Below are 20,108 nucleotides of genomic sequence, written 5' to 3' on the forward strand. Positions count from 1 at the left end.
AATAGAGATGAAAGCTGGGGGGGGGGGGGGGTGGAGGGGGGATGACTGGGGTGACTCCCTTTGTGCTCCAGGGTTTCCTGAGTCTCTTGCATTTGACTCTTATTCCTCTGGGGCTGAACACCCCCCAAGTCTATTTTCTCTTCAGGTTGAAATCAGCTCTAGATCTCTTCCCCACTTCCTCTTGAATACAGATCTACCTGGTTTGCACCCAGAACATGTGAGGCCACAGCCTCACCGAGCAGTGCAGGTCACCAACGTTCCCAGGCATGGGACTACAGCCCTGCAAAGCCATAAAGATGTGACAGCTCGGAGGAGGCGGGCAACTGGGAAACTAGGCCTTGCTTGGCTCACATGCTTGAATTTTTTTGCTTTGGGGCTTATTTTGTTTTGTTTTTACCACACCTGGTGACGCTCAGGGGTTACTCCTGGCTATGAACTCAGAAATCGCTCCTGGCTTGAGGGACCATATGGGATGCCGGAGATCGAACCCAGGTTTGTCCTGGGTCAGCCATGTGCAAGACAAATGCGCTATGCTCCTGCCCCTCACATGCTTTAATTTAATGCGACAAGTTAGCCTGTCTTCTTGGCCAAATCCGCCAAGTCAAAAGAACACTTAATGTCCTTGGAATAAGTCAGAACATACTGAGGGGAGAAGAACTGGGGGTAGAGTGGGGGAAGGAGGTCTCTCTTGGCCATCCAGGAGCTGAGGCCAGCCAGAAGTGTGCTTGTGAGTTCCTGGTGGACTCTCCAACTCATCTGCCAGAAGCAAGGCTGGGCACCATCTCAGGGGGCATCCTGGGCAGCACCGGACACTGGCCCCCTAGGGCTCCTTCTGGCGCTGTTGCATCCTCTTGGCCACGGCCGTGATGAGTGCGGCCCCCTTCCCGCTCCCGTCCTCCGACAGCAGGAAGGTCACCGTGCACTTGGGGGCCAGCTCCTGCACCGTTTCCTGCAGGATCCGAGAGAAGCTGCGAGAAAGACAGGGAGAGTCTGAGGATGGGTCCGCAGGGCCACTCCTAGCCTGCTCTTCCCCCTCTGGGTTTCCCAGGGCAGTTCCTAAGAGTTTCTTTTGTTTGTTTTTGTTTTCGGGTCACACCCAGTCACACTCAGGGACTACTCCTGGCTCTGCACTCAGAAATTGCTTCTGGCAGGGTTGAGGACCATATGGGATGGGAATAAAATCCAGGTCCATCCTGAGTCAGCTGTATGCAAAGCAAAGGCCAGACGGCTATGTTATCTCCCTGCCCTCTGCCTCTAGTTTCTAAGCTGGGGCTGGGGCTTCAACTCGTACAGCTTCAGTCCTTTCGTGCACCAGCTCTGGGCTGAGAAGATCGTAAGCAATTGCACACACTTGGTTCTCACCATCACTTCACTCGCAGCACAAAGCCCTCACAGGCATGTGCTCTAAACCCTCATGCTGCCAGGGAGCTATTAGCCCCCTCTTTCCACACAAGAATGTGGGGTCCAAATGGAAGCTCAACCTCCTGCCCCATTGCACCTCTTGTCCACGGAGCCAGGGGAGCTCCCTTGTCTTGTCCACCAGATCCACCCACCCCCACCCTGGGCACTCACTGTGGGTGCAGCTTGTACAAAGTGCCGTCCACACCCACGGTGACCCTCAGGTGCTCCAGCCCCTGGTCCTGCCTCCTCTTCTCCACCACAGCGGCCAGGCCAGCGCCGCAGAGCTGGGCCGCACGCCGGGACACGGCCCCGCACACCTCCTTCACCACGATGCTGTCCTCACAAGTGCTGTCCAGGCCCAGTTGCTGCAGGATGCTCCGGACCTGCAGGAGGGCCAGCCGGTCGCTGTGAGGGAGCAGACGACACACGTCAGTGGTGCTTACGTAAGGGGTTCACACGGGTGCTCCCCACTACCCAAAACTTACAAGCTAAGCTGGTGGGAGACTGGTGGGAACAGATGAGCCAGCCAAGAGCTAAAGGGGAAGTGGACTATAAAAGCTCAGATATTGCTGGAGCCATAGCACAGCAGTAGCTGCTGACCCAGGACAGACCCGGATTCAATCCCCAGCATCCTGTATGGTCCCCCAAGCTTGCCAGGCACGGTTTCTGACTTCAGAGCCAGGAGTAACCCCTGAACATCACCAGATGTGGCCTACCTCCCCCCCCCCAAAAAAAAAAAACACCAAAGATGCATCTAGAGAGATAATACAAGCGGTAAAGCAGTGGTCTTGCATACAGCCAACCTGTTCATCTCTGGCACCGCAGATGGTCACTTCTCAGCCAGAATGACCCTTGAGAATAGAGCCAGGAGAAGACATTGAGAACTGTCAGGCGTGGCCCTTAAAAAGTAATGTCTCCCTGGGTCGGAGAGATAGTATGAAGGTAGGGCATTTGCCTTGCATGCAGAAGGATGGGGGTTCAAATCCCAACATACCATATAGTCCCCAGAGCCTCCCAGGAGCAATTTTTGAGTATAGAGCCAGGAGTAACCCTGACAGCTGCTGGGTGTGACCCAAAAACCAAAAAATTAAAAAATAGTGTCTTCCTCTGAAAAGATAGCACAGCAGTAGGGTGTTTGTCATGCACAATGCAGACTCAGGATAGACCCAGGTTCAATCCCCAGCATCCCATATGGTCCCCTGAACCTGCCAGGAGGGATTTTGAAGCTCAGAGCCAGGAGTAACCCCGGAGCGCTGCTGGGCATCTCCCAAAAACTGAATTAAAAAAAAAAAGTGGTCTCTACAGAAAAGACTCCTTGACAAAATGTTGCTTATGCTCAGGGAGCAATACAAGATGCCAAGAACTGTAGAAAAAGGGTAATTGTGATGTTGCTCAGAATTACAAAAATTCATAAATTAGAAGCTGCCCTGAGATAATTATAGTATGCACATAATAGAACATTCTATGCACCATTTTAAATAATTACTTCTAGCTAATAAATAAAATAGGGAGAAATCTCTCTTCCTAGAAGAAACTCAGCTAATGAGCACAGAAGCATGACAGCACGAAACTATCATTGTTTCTGATCTCTCATGAAATCTCTGACCTCCAGAAGGAGCATTAATGGCCACTAACTGGCCCCCATGTGTGAGGCCCTGGGCCTGGTTCCTGACACCTCCAAAGAGAAACAAACTCGATATACATAACCCAGGAAATATTTGTGTCTAGATTTCAACCTTGAAACTAGCCACAGGTCTTGATTTAACAGTGAGTTTGTAGGACAAACAAGGGTTGAAAGAAAATGCCAACTATTGTAATTAGCAAAGTCTGGAATGTAGAAAACTCCAGGTGAGGGGCTGGTGAGGTGGCGCTAGAGGTAAGGTGTCTGCCTTGCAAGTGCTAGCCAAGGAAGGACCACGGTTCGATCCCCTGGCATCCCACATAGTGCCCCCAAGCCAGGGGCAATTTCTGAGCACTTAGCCTGGAGTAACTCCTGAGCATCAAATGGATGTGGCCCATAAAACCAAAAATAAATAAATAAATAAATAAATAAATAAATAAATAAATAAATAAATAAAAAAACTCCGGGTGAAGCAATGGATTCTCCATCAAATAGTGCTGGGGAAATAAGGAAGGTGGGGACTAAATATATTACAAGAGACGTAAGTTTGTCAACTTTTAAAATGGTTCTCATTTAAAAAAAATGGTTCTCATTTTAAGACAAAACCACTATATTTTAAGCAGTTTGGGAACCAGGAACACTGACAGGACAGTGTACGTAGTTTGAGGCTTTTCATGAACAATTTCAGGTTGCTAACAGCATTATAGTTGGTTATTTATTTATTTATTTATTTGGTTTTTGGGCCACATCTAGCGGTGCTCAGGAGTTACTCCTGGCTCTGCACTCAGAAATCGCTGCTGGCATGCTGGAGGACCATATGGGTCGCCGAGGATTGAACCCTGGTCTATCCCAAGTGGGCAGTGTGCAAGGCAAACGCCTTAGAGCTGTGCTATCTCTTCGACCCATAATTGTTTTATTTTGAGGCCACTCCCAACTGAGCTCGGGGATCACTCTGGCAAGCTTCAGGGGACTATCTGTGGTGTCAGAGACAGAACTGGGGTTGGCCATGTGGAAATGTGCAAGGGAAGATCTCTTCAACCCCAATTGTCATTTTTTAATAGTTCATATTTTGGAAATGCATTTTTGAAATATTTACCAATAAATTGATATCAGATGCGGGATTTGCTTCAAATCACAATTGGGGATTTCAAATGGGGAAATCATGGGACTGGAGAGATAGCACAGCAGTAGGGCATTATTTGTCTTGCACGCAGTCAATCCTGGACAGACACAGGTTTAATCCCTGGCATCCCATAGGGTCCCCCGAGCCTACCAGTAGTGATTTCTGAGTGCAGTCAGGAGTAATCCCTGAGCACTGCTGGCTGTGGCCCCAAAATCCAAACAAACAATTGGGGGAAACAGGAATATTTGGCTGAATCCAGGTTGGTCCTATGTGATTCATCATGGTACTGACAGAGCACTGGGTTCATTTTACGATCCCCTCTACCACGGTGGATATTTAAATATCAAAGAACAAGCAGAATTATAAATGAGAATTTTGATGAGCCAACATGAGCAAGCCATTGAATTCTATGTGTAGGGCCCGGAGAGATAGCACAGTGGCGTTTGCCTTGCAAGCAGCTGATTTAGGACCAAAGGAGGTTGGTTCGAATCCCGGTGTCCCATATGATCCCCCGTGCCTGCCAGGAGCTATTTCTGAGCAGACAGCCAGGAGTAACTCCTGAGCATCTCCGGGTGTGGCCCAAAAACCTTTAAAAAAAAAAAAAAGAATTCTATGTGTAATATGAATGCAATGACAAAAGCATGTTTACACACACTCAAGAATTTTGGTAGAGACGAAAATGAGCAGAAACCCCAACATGTGTAAAGGTAGGGAGTCTACGGGTGGCTTAAGAAGGATTTTTATTCTAGACAGGGGCTCCTGATTTTTCCATAGAACAATAGAACATTTTCCATAGAAACTTAGAACATGAATCACTTTGTTTTACCTCATATTTCTTTTTTTTTGGGGGGGTTTTTTTTTTTTTTGGGGGGTCACACCCGGCAGCGCTCAGGTGTTATTCCTGGCTCCATGCTCAGGAATTGCTCCTGGCAGGCACGGGGGACCATATGGGACACCGGGATTCGAACTGATGACCTCCTGCATGAAAGGCAAACACCTTACCTCCATGCTATCTCTCCGGGCCCGTTTTACCTCGTATTTCTACGTCTTTCTACAAATTGAGAGGAAAAAAAGTGAATGGGGTCCATGGGCCAAGTGGTCTCAGGTTCATTGGATGGAAAAAAAATGGTCAGAACTAAATATCCAAACCAAAGTCAATGACAATAGAATCAAGAGACTCAAACTACCACAAGCTATACACCAAGGGGACCTGTTCCACTGGCAGTCCAGGGGGCTAAGGGTGGAGGTCGGGGAGGCATGCTGGGAACAGGGGTGGAGGGAGGTCAACACTGGCGGTGGGAAGTGTGCCTGAAATACAACTGGGAAAGATGTGTAATTCACAATGGTCTCAATAAAAAAAATTTCTTTTTAAAAAAGGATGTTTAGATTGTGGACATTTGTCTTTTCAGGACAGACAGACAGACAGACAGAATCACTTGAAGCCTTAGCCAACTTCAGTCCCTCCCAACAGACCCAGGCAGGGGCAGGAGGTGGGACTGGGGGACTCTCAGCCTTGAGCACATCCTGGGATTTCCATCTGAGTGCAGCAGAGGGCAGAGAGCAGCCCCATACCCACCCACAGCCCTTGAGTATTAAAATCCCAAATCTACAGGTGCTTCAGCCTGCCTGTCGCCCATCCCTGCCAGCCGCACGTAGGGCCCATGAACTTGGCCACGAGTCACCTTTCAATCTGGGACAGGAACTTGGTCTCAAAGATGCCCCTGGTCCGGAGGCGCTCTGAGATCTGCCCGCGGAACAGGAGGCCCTGCTTGGTGAGGTCGATGAGGATCTGCCGCACGATCTCCCCCAGGTACATGCCGCTGGTCATCTTCTCGTACCTGCCAGCGAGAGGGAGGTGGTGACGGCCGGGACACTGGACATCGGGGCAGCTGCCTGTGGCCAGATTCAGGGGGCCTTGGAGCAGACAGTAACCTCAGCGGACAGGCAGTCCCCATGGAAATCCAGGCTTCGTCCACAACCATCAGGATCCCGCTATGTGGCTGCTACGCACATGGCTGTGTAGCTGCAGAATTCACCCAGGCAGCAAATCACTAGCCCAGTAAGGCTCTGAGAGGCAGCAGGAGGCCACCAGCAGACAGGAAACCCTCTCTTTGCTTCAGATCGTAACTCTGGTCACTGAAGATTCTCCGACTTTGTGTCTGAACAGAATATTCCCCTAGAGATTTTGCCCGATGAAAAGGGACATTAAAGTGTCTGTACCAGGGGCCAGAGAGATAGCACAGCGGTAGGGCATTTGCCTTGCCTACTGCTGACCTGAGACAGACCGAGGTATGATCCTCAGCATCCCACATGGCCCCTAGAGCCTGCAGGAAAAATTTCTGAGCACAGAGCCAGGAGTAACCCCAGAGCACTGCTGGGTGTGGCTCAAAAACGAAAAAGAAAAAAGGTCCATACCAGCGGGGGCTGGAGTATTAGTGCAATGGGAAAGGCACTGGCCTTGTACACAGGTGACCTGGTTTTGATTCCCAGCATCCCATATGGTCCCCTGAGTGCTGTCAGGAGTGATCCTTGAGTGCAGAGCTGGGAGTGACCTCTGAGCATCGCTGGGTGTGGCCCCCAAGCAAAATATCCCCTCCCCCAAATCAACGGTCCATACCAGGGTGCTCAGAAATTGCCAGTTCCTCTCTTGCCTTTATACTTCAGGACAGAGGGGCAGGAGGGAAAAAGGCCTTTACAACCTGCAGCCACTAGCCTGGTCTCTCCATGAGCGAGCCTTGACTGCTAATGGTGGCTGGGAGGCTGTGGTGTGTGATAGTGAAGCGGGTACCCCATTCCAGTCTTGTGGGGTCCTCGAGTGCACGACCTTCGGAAGGTGCCATCCACCCTCTTACCTTTGCTTGCCAGAGTTCAGGGAGCCCTGGTCCACCTCCTTGTCGTACTGAGTGCGGATGTCTTCCAGACAGCCATTGTCCCCGAAGCCGCCCCACTCGGAGTTAATGCACATCCGACCCTCGTCCCCTTCCACCGTCTCGATGTTCCGCATCTCCTCCATGTAGCACATGTTACTGCCCGTTCCTAGGGAGGCGAGAGGGGTGGACGTGCGTCTACGAGATGCCACCCGAGCTTCAGGCTGGACAGATGGCAGATGGGAAGGTCCGGCTTGGATTCAGACCATGTCTGAGAGCTTCTTAGCTCTGTGGTCTCAGTCAAGTTACCCCAACCTGCACACAGCTCCTTCTTCATCAGTAAAAAGAAGGGATGCCTGCCCCAAAGACTTGCCATCGAGGGACAAAGAAAGTTGTGCTTCAGTTTCCTCCATGTGGGGAATATCCAATACATGGCTCCAGGAACATGCCCTCACGCCCATCAGCCCTGCCACTCTGGAGTTCCAGACACACAGATTGAGGTAGCAAGCAGATCTGGGATTAATGGAAATGGCTGCAAAGAAGTGACGTGTAGGACAGCCTGTTGGTGACAGTACTGGAAAGCACAGTGCCCAAGAGGATGAGAGAAAAAGAAAAGGGAAGCAGAGTGATAGCACAGCAGAGAGGGCATTTGCCTTGCAAGAGGCCGACCTGGATTTGATCCCTGGCATCCCATGTGGTCCCGAGAGCCTACCAGGAGTGATTTCTGAGTGCAGAGGCAGGAGTAACCCCTTAAACACGCCTGGTGTGGCCAAAACGCAACAAAACAAGAGACAAAGAAAAGAGCGTCTACCATGGAGGCAGGCTGCTGGATGGAAGAGAAACTGGGGAGGGGCGTGGATAGTGGTGAAGGGACAGGCGTTGGAACATTCTATAACTGAAAGCAAATCAGGAATGATTTTGTACCTTGATAATTCACAGTGACTTAATTGGGGAGGGGGTAGTTGGGCCATACCCAGTGATGCTTAGGTCTCTGTGCTCAGAAATGACTCCTGGTGGTGCTTGGGGGACCAAGTATGAGACTGGGCCTTGGTCAGCCACATGCAAGGTCATGGTGATTAAATTTTAGACATGGATCCATATTTAAAAACTAGATGGTGTTTCTTAAGTTTAATTATAAATAAGAATAAATTTTGGAGATATATTATAGAAAGAGAAATAAAAAAAGAAACAATCATCTATCAGTGCAGAAAGTAGCCTCTCCAAGTCACCCTCCTCTCCTTTGTCCATGACAAGCCTCAGAACTATTCTGAGGTCCAAGCAGGAAGTGCTTATATCCTGTCAAATAAGGCCCAGCTCTTCGATCGAGCCCAGCCCCTCCCATAGAGGAAGAAACTCAAGTCAAGGGCGCCTGAGGAACTCTTCAAGGTTGCACAGAGGGAAGGTTTCTGGGAAGACAAAACCACTCACCTCACTAAGTACCTCAGTGTACCCACCCCCTTGACCGTGGCACCGGATGGATGTGCCATGACCTCACCTGACTCTTATTCTGCATGGCCTTCAATGCCATCTTAGCCTTTCGAATTTCACTTGTCCCCTCACTTCTTGGCAAGAGTCCTTCCCATACCCCCAAATCCACATTCCACTCATAATCACTGCCCAGCTTCTGCCCAGTATCCCTAAGATGCTTGTGGTTTGTTTTATGCCACAGCCTTGCACTCTCCTGTTTCTCTCAGTTCTCCCCACCAGACAGACAGACAGACAGACAGCAAAGGTCCAAGGATGGGTGCCTGAATGAAAACCAAGCTCCCTCAGCCTCAAGCCAACTGATCAACCGTAATGTACCCCACCCGATAACCCGCCAAGAGCCTAAAGGGAAATCCCTTCTTCCGGTGTCATTCCCCTTCCTCAATGAAAAAGATGACTCTGGCTTGGGCTCCCTCAAGAAAAGAAGGAAGAAGGTTTTGGAATTCAGGGACCTGGAGTCCCACTTCATTTCACCTCTGCCTTGTCAAAGCTTCAGAGCTTCTGTGTGAGGGACAATGGTCCCCGCTGCCCCTCACTAGGTTAAGAGAAAGCTCCAAGGGGCATCCCAGCATTATCTGCTTGGCCATTTTACCTGCGATCAGGCCGATCTCACAATTAGGATCTTCGTAGCCACAAGTCATCATGGTCCCCACGGTGTCGTTCACCACGGCAACTATGTCCAGGTCAAACTCCTGCAGAAGAAACAGCACTGCTAAGAGAGGTGGGCATCAGCAGGCTCAGAGGGGCAGATTGAGGGAACAGGGGGAGTGCATAGGATGGCAGAACTGAGGGGTCCGGGGGAAGGGACAAGCCTAGGCAAGGTTCTTGACACCTCCCTACATTTCTCCTCTTGATGGCTTCTCTCAGCATGTCCACTACGTCTTCCCCCTCACAGTCGGTGGCCTTGAAGCCTTTGGTCCAGCCAATGAGAATTCCCTAAAAGAAAAATGAGTAGGTGGGTGGGACCTCATCCAGCATCAATATCTGTATATACAAAGTTCTCCCATAGAAGTTTTTTTGGGGGATACACCCCTTTCCTAGTGCTCAGAGGCTACTGTGCTAATAGCCACTGAGTATGACCCATAACACTAGGAGTGACTAGTTTCAACATCTAAAAGGAAGGGCAAAGCACGCCAGCTGACTGCTGGCTATACACGCATCCTTCGAGGGCACTTCCAGGCCTTCAGCCAGATGTTGGCTCCCTCCAAGGGCTTCATCACAGAGCAAGAAGCTCAGACCTGATTTCCTGCTGGGAGGAGAATGTCTGACATCCATGTTCATCTATAGCCAATGCAACTCTGGCCTTGATGCTAAGTACAAACAAAGTCTAGATTGCAATGACCCCACCTCTAAATTAGCCTAGCACTGTTAGAATGTGGTTCAAGATAAAACTATTTTTTCCAGAGGCTGGAGAGATAGCACAGCAGTAGGGCACTTGCCTTGCACACAGCCGATTCAGGACAGACGGTGGTTTGAATCCCAACATGCCATTTAGTCCTGCATGGCTGCCAGGAGCAACCCCTGAGCACCACCGGGTATGACCCCCCCCCAAAAAAAAATAAACCTTCCAAAAAAACCCCATACATTTTCTAAGCTTTGTTCGGGGCTAGAGTCATAGAACAGAAGATAGGGCATTTGCCTTGCAGCTAACCCGGGTTTGATCCCTGTTGCAAGTCAGCCCCTGAAGAGGTTGACTGATGGAGGGATGGAGGATGAGGCCTTTCTCTTCCAGCTCGGAGCACGCATCTGCCACCCTGTCTAGCCGACGGTTCTGAGGTGAAACAGCATCTGCCACCCTGTCTAGCCGACGGTTCTGAGGTGAAACGGCGGGTAAACAGCACGCAGACAGTCAGGCTCATGGAAATATTAGCTTTATTTGGTGGACAAGACTGAAGTCTAAAGACTCAGCTTCAGTTCCAGCCAAAAAGCCCTGGCCTTCCACAGACCCTTGTTTTTATCCCCCAGAGTCAGCTACCACCGAATGATGGGATCAGATACCACCCAATGGTGGAAGCAGAATCAGGTCCTACCCTAGGGTGGGGGCAGAATGCCAGGTCACACCCTAGGGTAGGGCACAATCACCAATCAGTTTAGGGTGAGTAACATAGTAATCCCCTCAAATATTTACATATACAACAGATCCCCATCATTCCATATGGTTCCCACAGGCTGCCAGGAGTAATTTCTGAGCATAGAGCTAGGAGTAATCCCTGAGTGCTGCTGGGTGTGACCCCACAACAAAAATAAAACAAACCAAAGCTTTGTTCAGTAGTGAAAAATATAGGAAATGTTATACAACCATAAAAAATTATTTCTGGACCAGATAGTAAAAGATTAAGGCACTTGCCTTATCTTTCACCGACCTCAGTTCAAATCCCAGGCACCACCCGTGGACCCCACACCAAGCACTGCCCCAAACTAGGTAGCAGTAGCCTCTGCACTGGGTAGGGTGAATTCCCCCAGAATAAACCTTCTATGGAAACATTAGATATACAGAAAAAGATCTTCTGACACTGCTTAGATAATGCCAATTACAAATGCTGAATGATTTTATTTTATTTTTTTTTTTTTTGTGGTTTTTGGGTCACACCCGGCAGTGCTCAGGGGTTATTCCTGGCTCCAGGCTCAGAAATTGCTCCTGGCAGGCACGGGAGGACCATATATGGGACGCCGGGATTCGAACCGATGACCTCCTGCATGAGAGGCAAACGCCTTACCTCCATGCTATCTCTCCGGCCCGAATGATTTTATTTTTTAACACACACACACAGCAGTTAACAGTGGTTCTCTCTAGATACTAAAACATGGGTGCCTTTAGTCTCTTCTATTTTGAGGGCTCCAAAGAGTACTTGTGGGGGACCCAGCGCCACTCTATCAGTGCTCAGTCAACTACACAGGATAGTTCAATGCTTGGGCCTCCGGAGCTGTAACAGGCTGTGTCTCTTCTATTTGTCTGTAGTCCTTAGTCCTCCTAAAATTAGCATGTATAATATTTTTGGTTTTCAGGTCACACCCAGCAGCACTCAGGGGTTACTCCTGGCTCTATGCTCAGAAGTCGCTCCTGGCAGACTTGGAGGACCATATAGGATGCTGGGATTCAAACCACTATCCTTCTGCAAGCAAAGGCAAATGCCCTACCTTCATGCTATCTCTCCAGCCCAGCATGTATGATTTTTATAATGCTTAGGAAAATGGTATTTTCACTATTCCTGCTTCCCGCCGTTGATGTGAGGACAGGGGCACACCCTGTCCTGATGCCAGAAATTCAACCAGGATTAGTGGGGTGTAAGGGCTGCTTCACCCCTATATGATCTCTCTGCTCAGAACTTTTAACTTCAAAAAGGAATCCCAGAGTCAAGCCAGAGTCAAGAGTCCAGCTTCTCCGTACAGCAGACGAATGGCTAAAGAAACTGTGGTACATATACATCAGGAGAGGTGAAGTCATGAAATTTTCCTATACGTGGATGTACATGGAATCTACTATGCTGAGTGAAATAAGTCAGAGAGAGACACACAGAATAGTTTCATTCATCTATGGGTTTTAAGAAAAATAAAAGACATTATTGTAATGATGCCCAAAGACAATAGAGATGAGAGCCGGAAGGAGCGGCCCACAATATGAAGCTCATCACAAAGAGTGGTGAGTGCAGTTAGAGAATTAACTACACTGACAACTATCATGACAATCTTTTTTTTTGTTTTTTGTTTTTGGGCCACACCCAGCGGTGCTCAGGGGTTACTCCTGGCTGTTTGCTCAGAAATAGCTCCTGGCAGGCATGGGGGACCATATGGGACACCGGGATTTGAACCAACCACCTTTGGTCCTGGATCGGCTGCTTGCAAGGCAAACGCCGCTGTGCTATCTCTCTGGGCCCTATCATGACAATCTTAATGAGTGAGAGAAGTAGAATGCCTGTGTCGGATTACAGGTGAGGTAGGAAGGAAAATTGGGGACACTCGTGATGGAAATGTTGTACTGGTGAAGGGGGGTGTCCTTTTTATGACTGAAACCCAACTACAAATATGTTTATAATCATGGTGCTTAAATAAAGATATCATTTTTAAAATAAAAGAGGGGCCGAGAGATAGCATGGAGGTAGGGCATTTGTCTGGCATGCAGAAGGATGGTAGTTCAAATCCTAGCATCCTATATGGTCCCCTAAACCTGCCAGGAACAATTTCTGAGCATAGAGCCAGTAACCCCTGAATAACCCCTGAGTGCTGACGGGTGTGACCCAAAAAAACAAAACAAAACAAAACGAAACAAAAAAGAGTACAGCTCTAGATGTTTCTCCTATATTTGAGGGTAGAGTGAAGCAGGCAGAAGGGTTTCCCTGCTAGAACCTCACTCCAAGGTTCTGACCTCCCTCTCTTCTCTGCTTGGAATACTGATCTGCTCATTCCCATTTCTAGAACATTCATGAGACCGTCAGAAGAACTTCTTGGAAGAGTCCAGGATGGGGGAGAGGACAAGCTCACATCTGCCAGAACCCAAGCACACAGAGGCCTAGAGGGGGTGGCCTGGTGGTAGCATTGCATCCTCAGCTGCAACATCCTATTCCTGACACTCCCCCAAAGTTTCCCTCAAGTACTTTCCTTAGTAACCCCAACAAGTCTACTTTACTCATGTATGTTACGTCTGTTTTGTCCTTAGCAACTCTCCCAGGAAATTTTCCTAAGGCAAGCACAGCTTTGGTAAAACAATAAGGGGCCTGGGAAGAGGCAGCTCAGGGCCTGGATCTGAGATGGTTCGTAACCCTACTGCTATTTTCATTTATTTATCTATTTATTTTTTGGGCCAATACTCATTGGCTCTCAGGGGTTACTCCTGGCTCTGCACTCAGAAATCGCTCCTGGCTTGAGGGACCATATGCTGGGGATTGAACCCAGGTCCAACCTATGTCAGCGCATGCAAGGCAAAATGCCCTACTATTATGCTACCACTCCCCCCACCCCACCCCCACACACACATTGCTATTTTTAAAAATGGTTTAAAATAATCCTTTAAGCCTGCTTATTTTCTCTTCAGCCCTTGGTGGATTTACTTCCAGCTATTCCTGATACTCTCCCTTAGCTGTGCTTCTGTGAACCCCTTGGCAATGCTGAGAGGAAGAACCTGGAAGTCCCACTTGGTGGGTAGGAAGGAAGAGCTGTGTTGTGGCGCCCACAGACCCTTCAGGACCATGGACAGCTGCACATGGTCTCACAGGCTCTTCCTAGGGGTGGGGTCAGGGTTGTTTTTTTTGGGGGGGGGGCATCCAGTGATGCTCAGGGATTACTCCTGTCTCTGCATTCAGAAATCATTCCTGGCTTGGGGGACCATATAAAATGCCAGGGATCAGGGGCTGGAATGATAGCACAGCAGTAGGGTGTTTGCCTTGCACACGGCCAACCAGACAGACCCAGGTTCAATTTCTGGCATTCCATATGGTTCTCCAAGCCTTTCGGGGACAATTTCTTTCCTTTTTTTTTTTTTTTTTTTGGTTTTTGGATCACACCTAGCAGTGCTCAGGGGTTACTCCTGGCTGTCTGCTCAGAAATAGCTCCTGGCAGGCACGGGGTACCATGTGGGACACCGGGATTCGAACCAACCACCTTTGGTCCTGGATCGGCTGCTTGCAAGGCAAACGCCGCTGTGCTATCTCTCCGGGCCCAATCGGGGACAATTTCTGAGTGCAGAGCCAAGAGTAATCCCTGAGCACTGCTGGGTGTGGCCAAAAAAAAAACCCACCAAAATTAAATTAAATTAAAAAGTAATAAAGCAGCATAAACAAAGATGCCAAAGCCTCCAACATGTGTCCCCAGCTATCCCTGAACCTGGAACCTATCAATAATCATTTTATTTTATTGATTTATCATTGCTTCAAGTTATAGGCAAGAGTAGGGTATGCAAGGGCAGGCAGCAGGGGTCAGGGGCAGGTCCGGCCTTACCTTGTCGATGCTGGTCTGGCTGCAGGGGAAGGAGAAGGTGAAGCCCAGAGGCAGCTGTGCCCCTTTGAGGCCCATATAGTCCAGGAAGTCGGCTATGCACTGCACGATGTGGTCGAAGAGCTGCAGGGAGGGAGTGGCGGCAGGGGGCTGGCAGGGTCCCTAAAGGCAAGCAGGCCTGGGAGCCCTGAGCCCGACCCCAAACAGTGAGCGAGTGACTTTACCTCTTCGCCGGTACCCTGCATGATCTCCAGCGGGATGGCAAAGATCTTGTTGTACATACGCACCGACCTCCGCCCGCTCCGGATCTTCACTAGCAGCACCCGAAAATTGGTGCCCCCCAGGTCCAGAGCGAGGAACTTCCCATTCTCTGATATGGAGAGAGTGGGAGCTGCCTTCAGCCATGTGCAATAGGGCTGGGGTAAAATAAAAGTTGTACAAGAGGAAGAGATGGGCCCCATCTTGGGGACCCCACTCTGGGGGGACCCCATTCAGCTCCCCCAGAACAACCACCTTCAAGAGGCATCTGAGCCCTGGACTAACTAAGCCCATGCCCCCACCTTCCGATGGCACCGCTGACAAGACTGCAGGGTCCTCTGTACCTATGTCAACTCTGACCAGCACCCTCTGAGGGAGCTTCAAGAATCCACTCCCAGAGTGGGGTACCCCATGAAGGCCACCATGTGACTCTGATGCTCAGTGAGCCTCTGAAGTGCCCCCCAGGAGGACCCCCTTGGCTGCCGTAGATACTGGAGGGTGTTTGGGTCCAGTTCCAGAATCAACATACATTCAAGGGGCTGGAGCATCCTTACACCAACCCAGCCAACCCAGGCTCAATCCCCGGCATCCCATAGGGTCCCCGGAGCCTGTCAGGAGCGATTTCTCAGTGCAGAGCCAGGAGTCACCCCTGAGCACCACCAGGTGTGCCCCCAAAACAAAACAAAACAAACAGAATCACAACATTCTTAAGCCACATTGCTCAGCTAAAGAGTGCAGCAAGGCTTCCCTCTCCTACTGCCTACACTATCCCCAGCAGAAAAGAAACCTTAGGAGTCAGGCCCACTGGGTCCAGAGAGATAGCCCAGTGCTTGGGTATTTGCCTTGTATGCAGCCAACCTGGGAGGGACGGTGGTTCAAATCCTGGCATCCCATATGGTCACCCAGCCTGCCAGGGACAATTTCTGAGTGCAAAGCCAGGAACAATCCCTGAGCACTGTGGGGTGTGACCCAAAATCCAATCAATCAATCAATCAATCAAGTAAAAAACAAATCCACCCACTCTGCCATCCAGGGCTGCCCAGCTCAGAGCATCTGTTCCCAGGCTTCCTTGTGGCGCTCTGCCTCCCTCCTGCTCCACACTGCTGCCAGCCCTCGCTCTGCTCTGGTTGTCTTCATCTTTACCGCCAGTCTGCCCAGCAGTTCGTGAACTCTACCAGGACAGGGCTGTGACTTGCTCACCTTGAAGGTGCCCAGGGGAGGGGCTTTATACAATCTATTGGCCTGAAGGCAGGACAAAAGGACGAGGACATTTTTGTTTCGTTTTGTTTTGTATTTGGGGGGGGGGTTCCCCACACTTGGTGGTGGTGCTCAGGGGTTCCTCCTGGCTCTGTGCTCAGAAATTGCCGCTGGCAGGCTCGGGAGATCATATGAAATGCTGGGGATCGAATCGTGGTCCATCCTGGATTGGTTGCATGCAAGGCAGACGCCCTACCACTGTGCTCTCTCTCTGGCTCTGGATGAGGACATCTCTGAGTCGTGCCTTTTCCTGCTCCCACTGTTTTTCACCCATGTCAACTTGAAGGCTATTTATGTGCTTGGAAAAAAGCTTTTTCATTCAGAGGACCACAGAACAGCTGTGTGGATTGTGCCCTGTCCGCTAACCTGATCTCAGTATGGAGACCACAAAATGGGACCTGTGCGTGTCAGCTATAGAATGACTATGAGGACAAAATGACTTTCAAGGCTCCGAAAGGAAGGACAAGCTGCAAAGCTCTTATTTGTTTGTTGTTGATTTTGGGGTTTTTTGTTTCAACTTTTGGGGGGCCATACCTGGCGTCACTCAGGGGTTACTCCTCACTCTGCTCTCAAAAATCTCTCCTGGCAGGCTCAGGGGACCATAAAGGATGCCAGATTTCAAACATGCGTCCGTCCTGGTTCATCCACGTGCAAGGCAAATGTCCTACCACTCTGCTACCACTTTGGCCCCTATTTATTTATTTCTATTTCTATTTCTGACCTGGTTTCTTCTTCACTCTTGAGCCCTTCAGGAGTGATCCCTGAGTGTAGAACCAGGAGTGACCCCTGAGTATTACTGGCTATGTCCCCCAAACCAATAATAATATTAAAAAATAATAATAAAGCCAGTCAGCGAGCAATGAGAAGAGAGAGTGAAGAGTCAGGTCCTAGGAAAAAACCCAGAGAAGCAAACAGATGGCTAAGCAAATGACAACAAGCCACAGTGCCCAGGTGAGTGAATGAATAAATGGATGGAAGGACAGATGGACACACAGACAGAGAGCCTGGCTAGAGAGACCACAGGACTTCAGCTCCACGACAGACACGCATGACACTGACTTAGCTTCCCAGAGAAGCCAACTCAGCTCAGCAGGGGTCAGAACTACCGAGTCCCACGCCCTCGGTGACAGTTCCATCAAGCATGAAGCCCAAAGCCCTGATGGTGGGGACTTCGGCAGGCTCACCTGTGCCATCTGGTACCCCGTACACATAGGTGGGCAGCATTTTGACGGTGGCCTGCTTGTGCGTGTCTCGCTTGAGCCCGTACTCGAGCTCAGCCCGCATCTTGTCCCGAACGCCCTCGAGCTGCTGGCGGGTGAGCCGGAACTGGGCCAGCACCTGGTCGATCCGCTTCCTCTGCGCCTGCAGGCGGCAGGCCACGGCTGTCACCATGGCCGCCCCCTTGGTGCTGCCACTCTCCGACAGCAGGAAGCGCACGTCGCAGGTGGGGACCAGCTTCCTGACCACCTTGTGCAGGCGCTTGGGATACCTGGAGGCCCAAGAAGCGGCATTTGTGAAGGCCCATCCTCGCCCCCCACCCCAAGAAAGTCAGGATGGACCCTTTTAGTAGTTGAATGGTGGGCAGTGCAGGTGGGGAGAGTAACTGAGGGGATAGGGGACCAGAAAGCTAGGAGGTTTGGAGCGGTTGAGAGATTCAGAGAACTGACCCCCAAAACCAAAACCAAAGAAAAATGAGCTCTGGTACGGTGATAGTTCGAAGGAGCTGTGCATCTGTCTTGCACATGTGAGACCTCAAGTCAATCCCCCACTTTTTTTTTTTTTATTTTTGAGCCACACCCTGCTATACGCTTAGAAATCGCCTCTGGCAGGAACAGAGGACCACGATTTGAACCACCACCATCCGTCCTGAATCAGCTGCGTGCAAGGCAAATACCCTACGGCTGTGCTGTCTCTCCAGTCTCCCTGGATTGGGAGGCACAAACCCCTATGCCTCCTAGCCTTGCTGGGCCTGGCAGCACCAGGCTGAACACCAAACCCACCCCTGAGATCCCAAGCATGCTGGCAAGATCCTCTGCAAAAGAGGAAAAACAAAACAAAAATGACCTCCCCAACATGCAACTGTGTAGATAAGTGGATAAACAAATCTTATTACCTTAGAGGCTGGAGTAATAGTACAGTGGGGAGGGTGTTTGCCTGGCATGCAAATGACCTGGGTTCAGTCACCAGTTCCATTATGGTCCCCTGAGTAATTCCCGAGTGCAGAGTCAGGGGTAACCCCTGAGCACAGTCAAGTATGTCTTAAAAACGAAATAAAAAGGGAGGGACCAAGAGATAGTACAATGGTTAGGACACTTGCTTATACTGGGTTCAATGGCTGACCTGGCTTCATCTCTAACTTCCCTCTTTCCCTTGCAGTGCCCCAACCCTCAGGAGTGATCTGGCTCCAGCAGCAGGAGGAGACAGAGGAGGAGAGCACTGAGGGCAGGAGCACGGGGACTCACTGCGGGTGGATCTTGTAGAGCGTCCCGTCCATGCCCACCGTCGTGCGCAGTCGAGCCACCTTCTTGTTCTCCTGGAGCCGCTTCAGGATGGCCGCTAGGGCTGCCGCACAGAGGTTGGCCGAGCGGAAGGAGATCACGGTGCAGACGTGCTGGACAGCGACACAGTCGGCCTCTGAGGGCTCCAGACCCAGGTCGGTCAAGATCTCTCTGGTGTTGGCAAGGCCTTCTTTATACCTGGCGGGGACAGAAATGAAAGACTGTGCCTCCCCATCCTGGGCTGGACCTCCCTGGGCAACCTGTTTTTCCCACCTCTCAGGATTCTGAGAAAAAGAGATCAACAAGTAATAATAGAACAGTGAGGGCTGGAGCGCTAGCACAGCAGTAGGACATTTGCCTTGCACGTAGCCAATCCAGGATGGACAGTGGTTCGAATCCTGGCATCCCATATGGTCCCCCGTGCCTGCCAGGAGCAATTTCTGAGCCCAGAGCCAGGAGGAACCCCTGAGCACCATTGGGTGTGGCCCAAAAACAATAAATAAATAAATAAATAAATAAATAAATAAATAAATAAATAAATAAATAAAGGAGTGACACCAGGTCTGATAGCTGCCATTATTTATTGAACACCTTCTATGTGTCTGGTTCTCGTCAAAACTAAACATGTGTTCACTCAATGCTCAGGACTATTCTGGTAGAAGGACCCACTACCAAAGACTGATGTGAGACAAAGAGAAGGCAAGTCTCTCACCCACAGTCACCGGGAAATAAGCTCAGATCCAGGACTCAAACTCAGTTAGATGGCAGTGTTACCTCTCCCCCAACCTCGGACACAGAATGGATGCAGAGCAGCAGGAGAGGCTGCTTAGCTTAGAAGCCACGCATGGCTGTCAAGGCCTTATAACAAAGATGGATGTCTCCTGAAATGTCACCTGACCATGAACTTCTTCACCTTCCCCTGCTACCTACAGGCCCACTGGCCGAAGGGGCTGCAGGCGCTGGGCTGAGCTGAGAAAGGCCTCACCATCCTCTACACTAGAAGCTTATAATTAATAATTAATACAACAGGCAGGACCTGTATCCTTCCCACCCTGTCCCTCCTCTCACTGACTCAGTTCCTGGCAGGCTCTGCACAGATTCTCAGGCTCAAACACCAGGCTAGGCTTGGAAGTGACACAGATTGCAAAGCTAAAGGTCTCCAGACCAAGGAGCAAGACTCTGAGTGGACGAAGAGGAGCTGCCCCCAGCAGACGTCTGCCTACTGCAGTCTTGGGAGCAGTCGACCACGAGGGCTACACCTGTTCTCATAGCACAAGACAGAGCAGATGCTGCTCCAGCAGAATCTCTTAATTTGGATTCTCGGCACAGACTTAACAGGTGCCCAAAGTCACTGAATCTCAGAAGTAATATAGTTTGCCAAGTGCATGCCTGGAGACTCAGGTCTCATGACCTGCAGCAGATTCTCAAAGGGGTCTGTGACCAAAAAAATCTTATTACTTTAGGGGCTGGAGTAATAGTGCAGTGAGGGCATTTGCCTTATGCTGGGTTCAATGGCTGGTCTGGGTTCATTCCCCAGCATCCTATATGGTTCCCCAAGCCTGCCAGAAATGATACCTGAGTGAAGAGGCAGGAGTAGCCTCTGACTCCAAAACAAAATGAAAACAAAAACAAAACAAGGGGCTGGAGAGATAGTATGGAGGTAAGGCATT

At 50.1% G+C, this 20,108-nt stretch overlaps 1 protein-coding gene across 1 annotated transcript in view; it reads right to left on the bottom strand.

The window, feature by feature from the left end:
* Positions 1 to 820: 820 nt before the first annotated feature.
* Positions 821 to 20,108, bottom strand: part of HKDC1 (hexokinase domain containing 1) — a 39,185-nt gene continuing 19,897 nt past the window's right edge. Inside the window, exons 9-18 of the mRNA XM_049764551.1 lie at positions 18,403 to 18,636; positions 17,125 to 17,429; positions 14,650 to 14,795; positions 14,429 to 14,548; positions 9,338 to 9,433; positions 9,090 to 9,189; positions 6,998 to 7,181; positions 5,828 to 5,983; positions 1,573 to 1,806; positions 821 to 968 (exon numbers count right to left, since the gene is read on the bottom strand). Of these exons, the coding sequence (XP_049620508.1) occupies positions 821 to 968; positions 1,573 to 1,806; positions 5,828 to 5,983; positions 6,998 to 7,181; positions 9,090 to 9,189; positions 9,338 to 9,433; positions 14,429 to 14,548; positions 14,650 to 14,795; positions 17,125 to 17,429; positions 18,403 to 18,636 (1,723 nt within the window). The remainder of the gene's footprint in view (positions 969 to 1,572; positions 1,807 to 5,827; positions 5,984 to 6,997; positions 7,182 to 9,089; positions 9,190 to 9,337; positions 9,434 to 14,428; positions 14,549 to 14,649; positions 14,796 to 17,124; positions 17,430 to 18,402; positions 18,637 to 20,108) is intronic.

This window comes from Suncus etruscus, chromosome 17, assembly GCF_024139225.1.
Source record: "Suncus etruscus isolate mSunEtr1 chromosome 17, mSunEtr1.pri.cur, whole genome shotgun sequence".
Lineage (NCBI taxonomy): Eukaryota > Metazoa > Chordata > Mammalia > Eulipotyphla > Soricidae > Suncus > Suncus etruscus.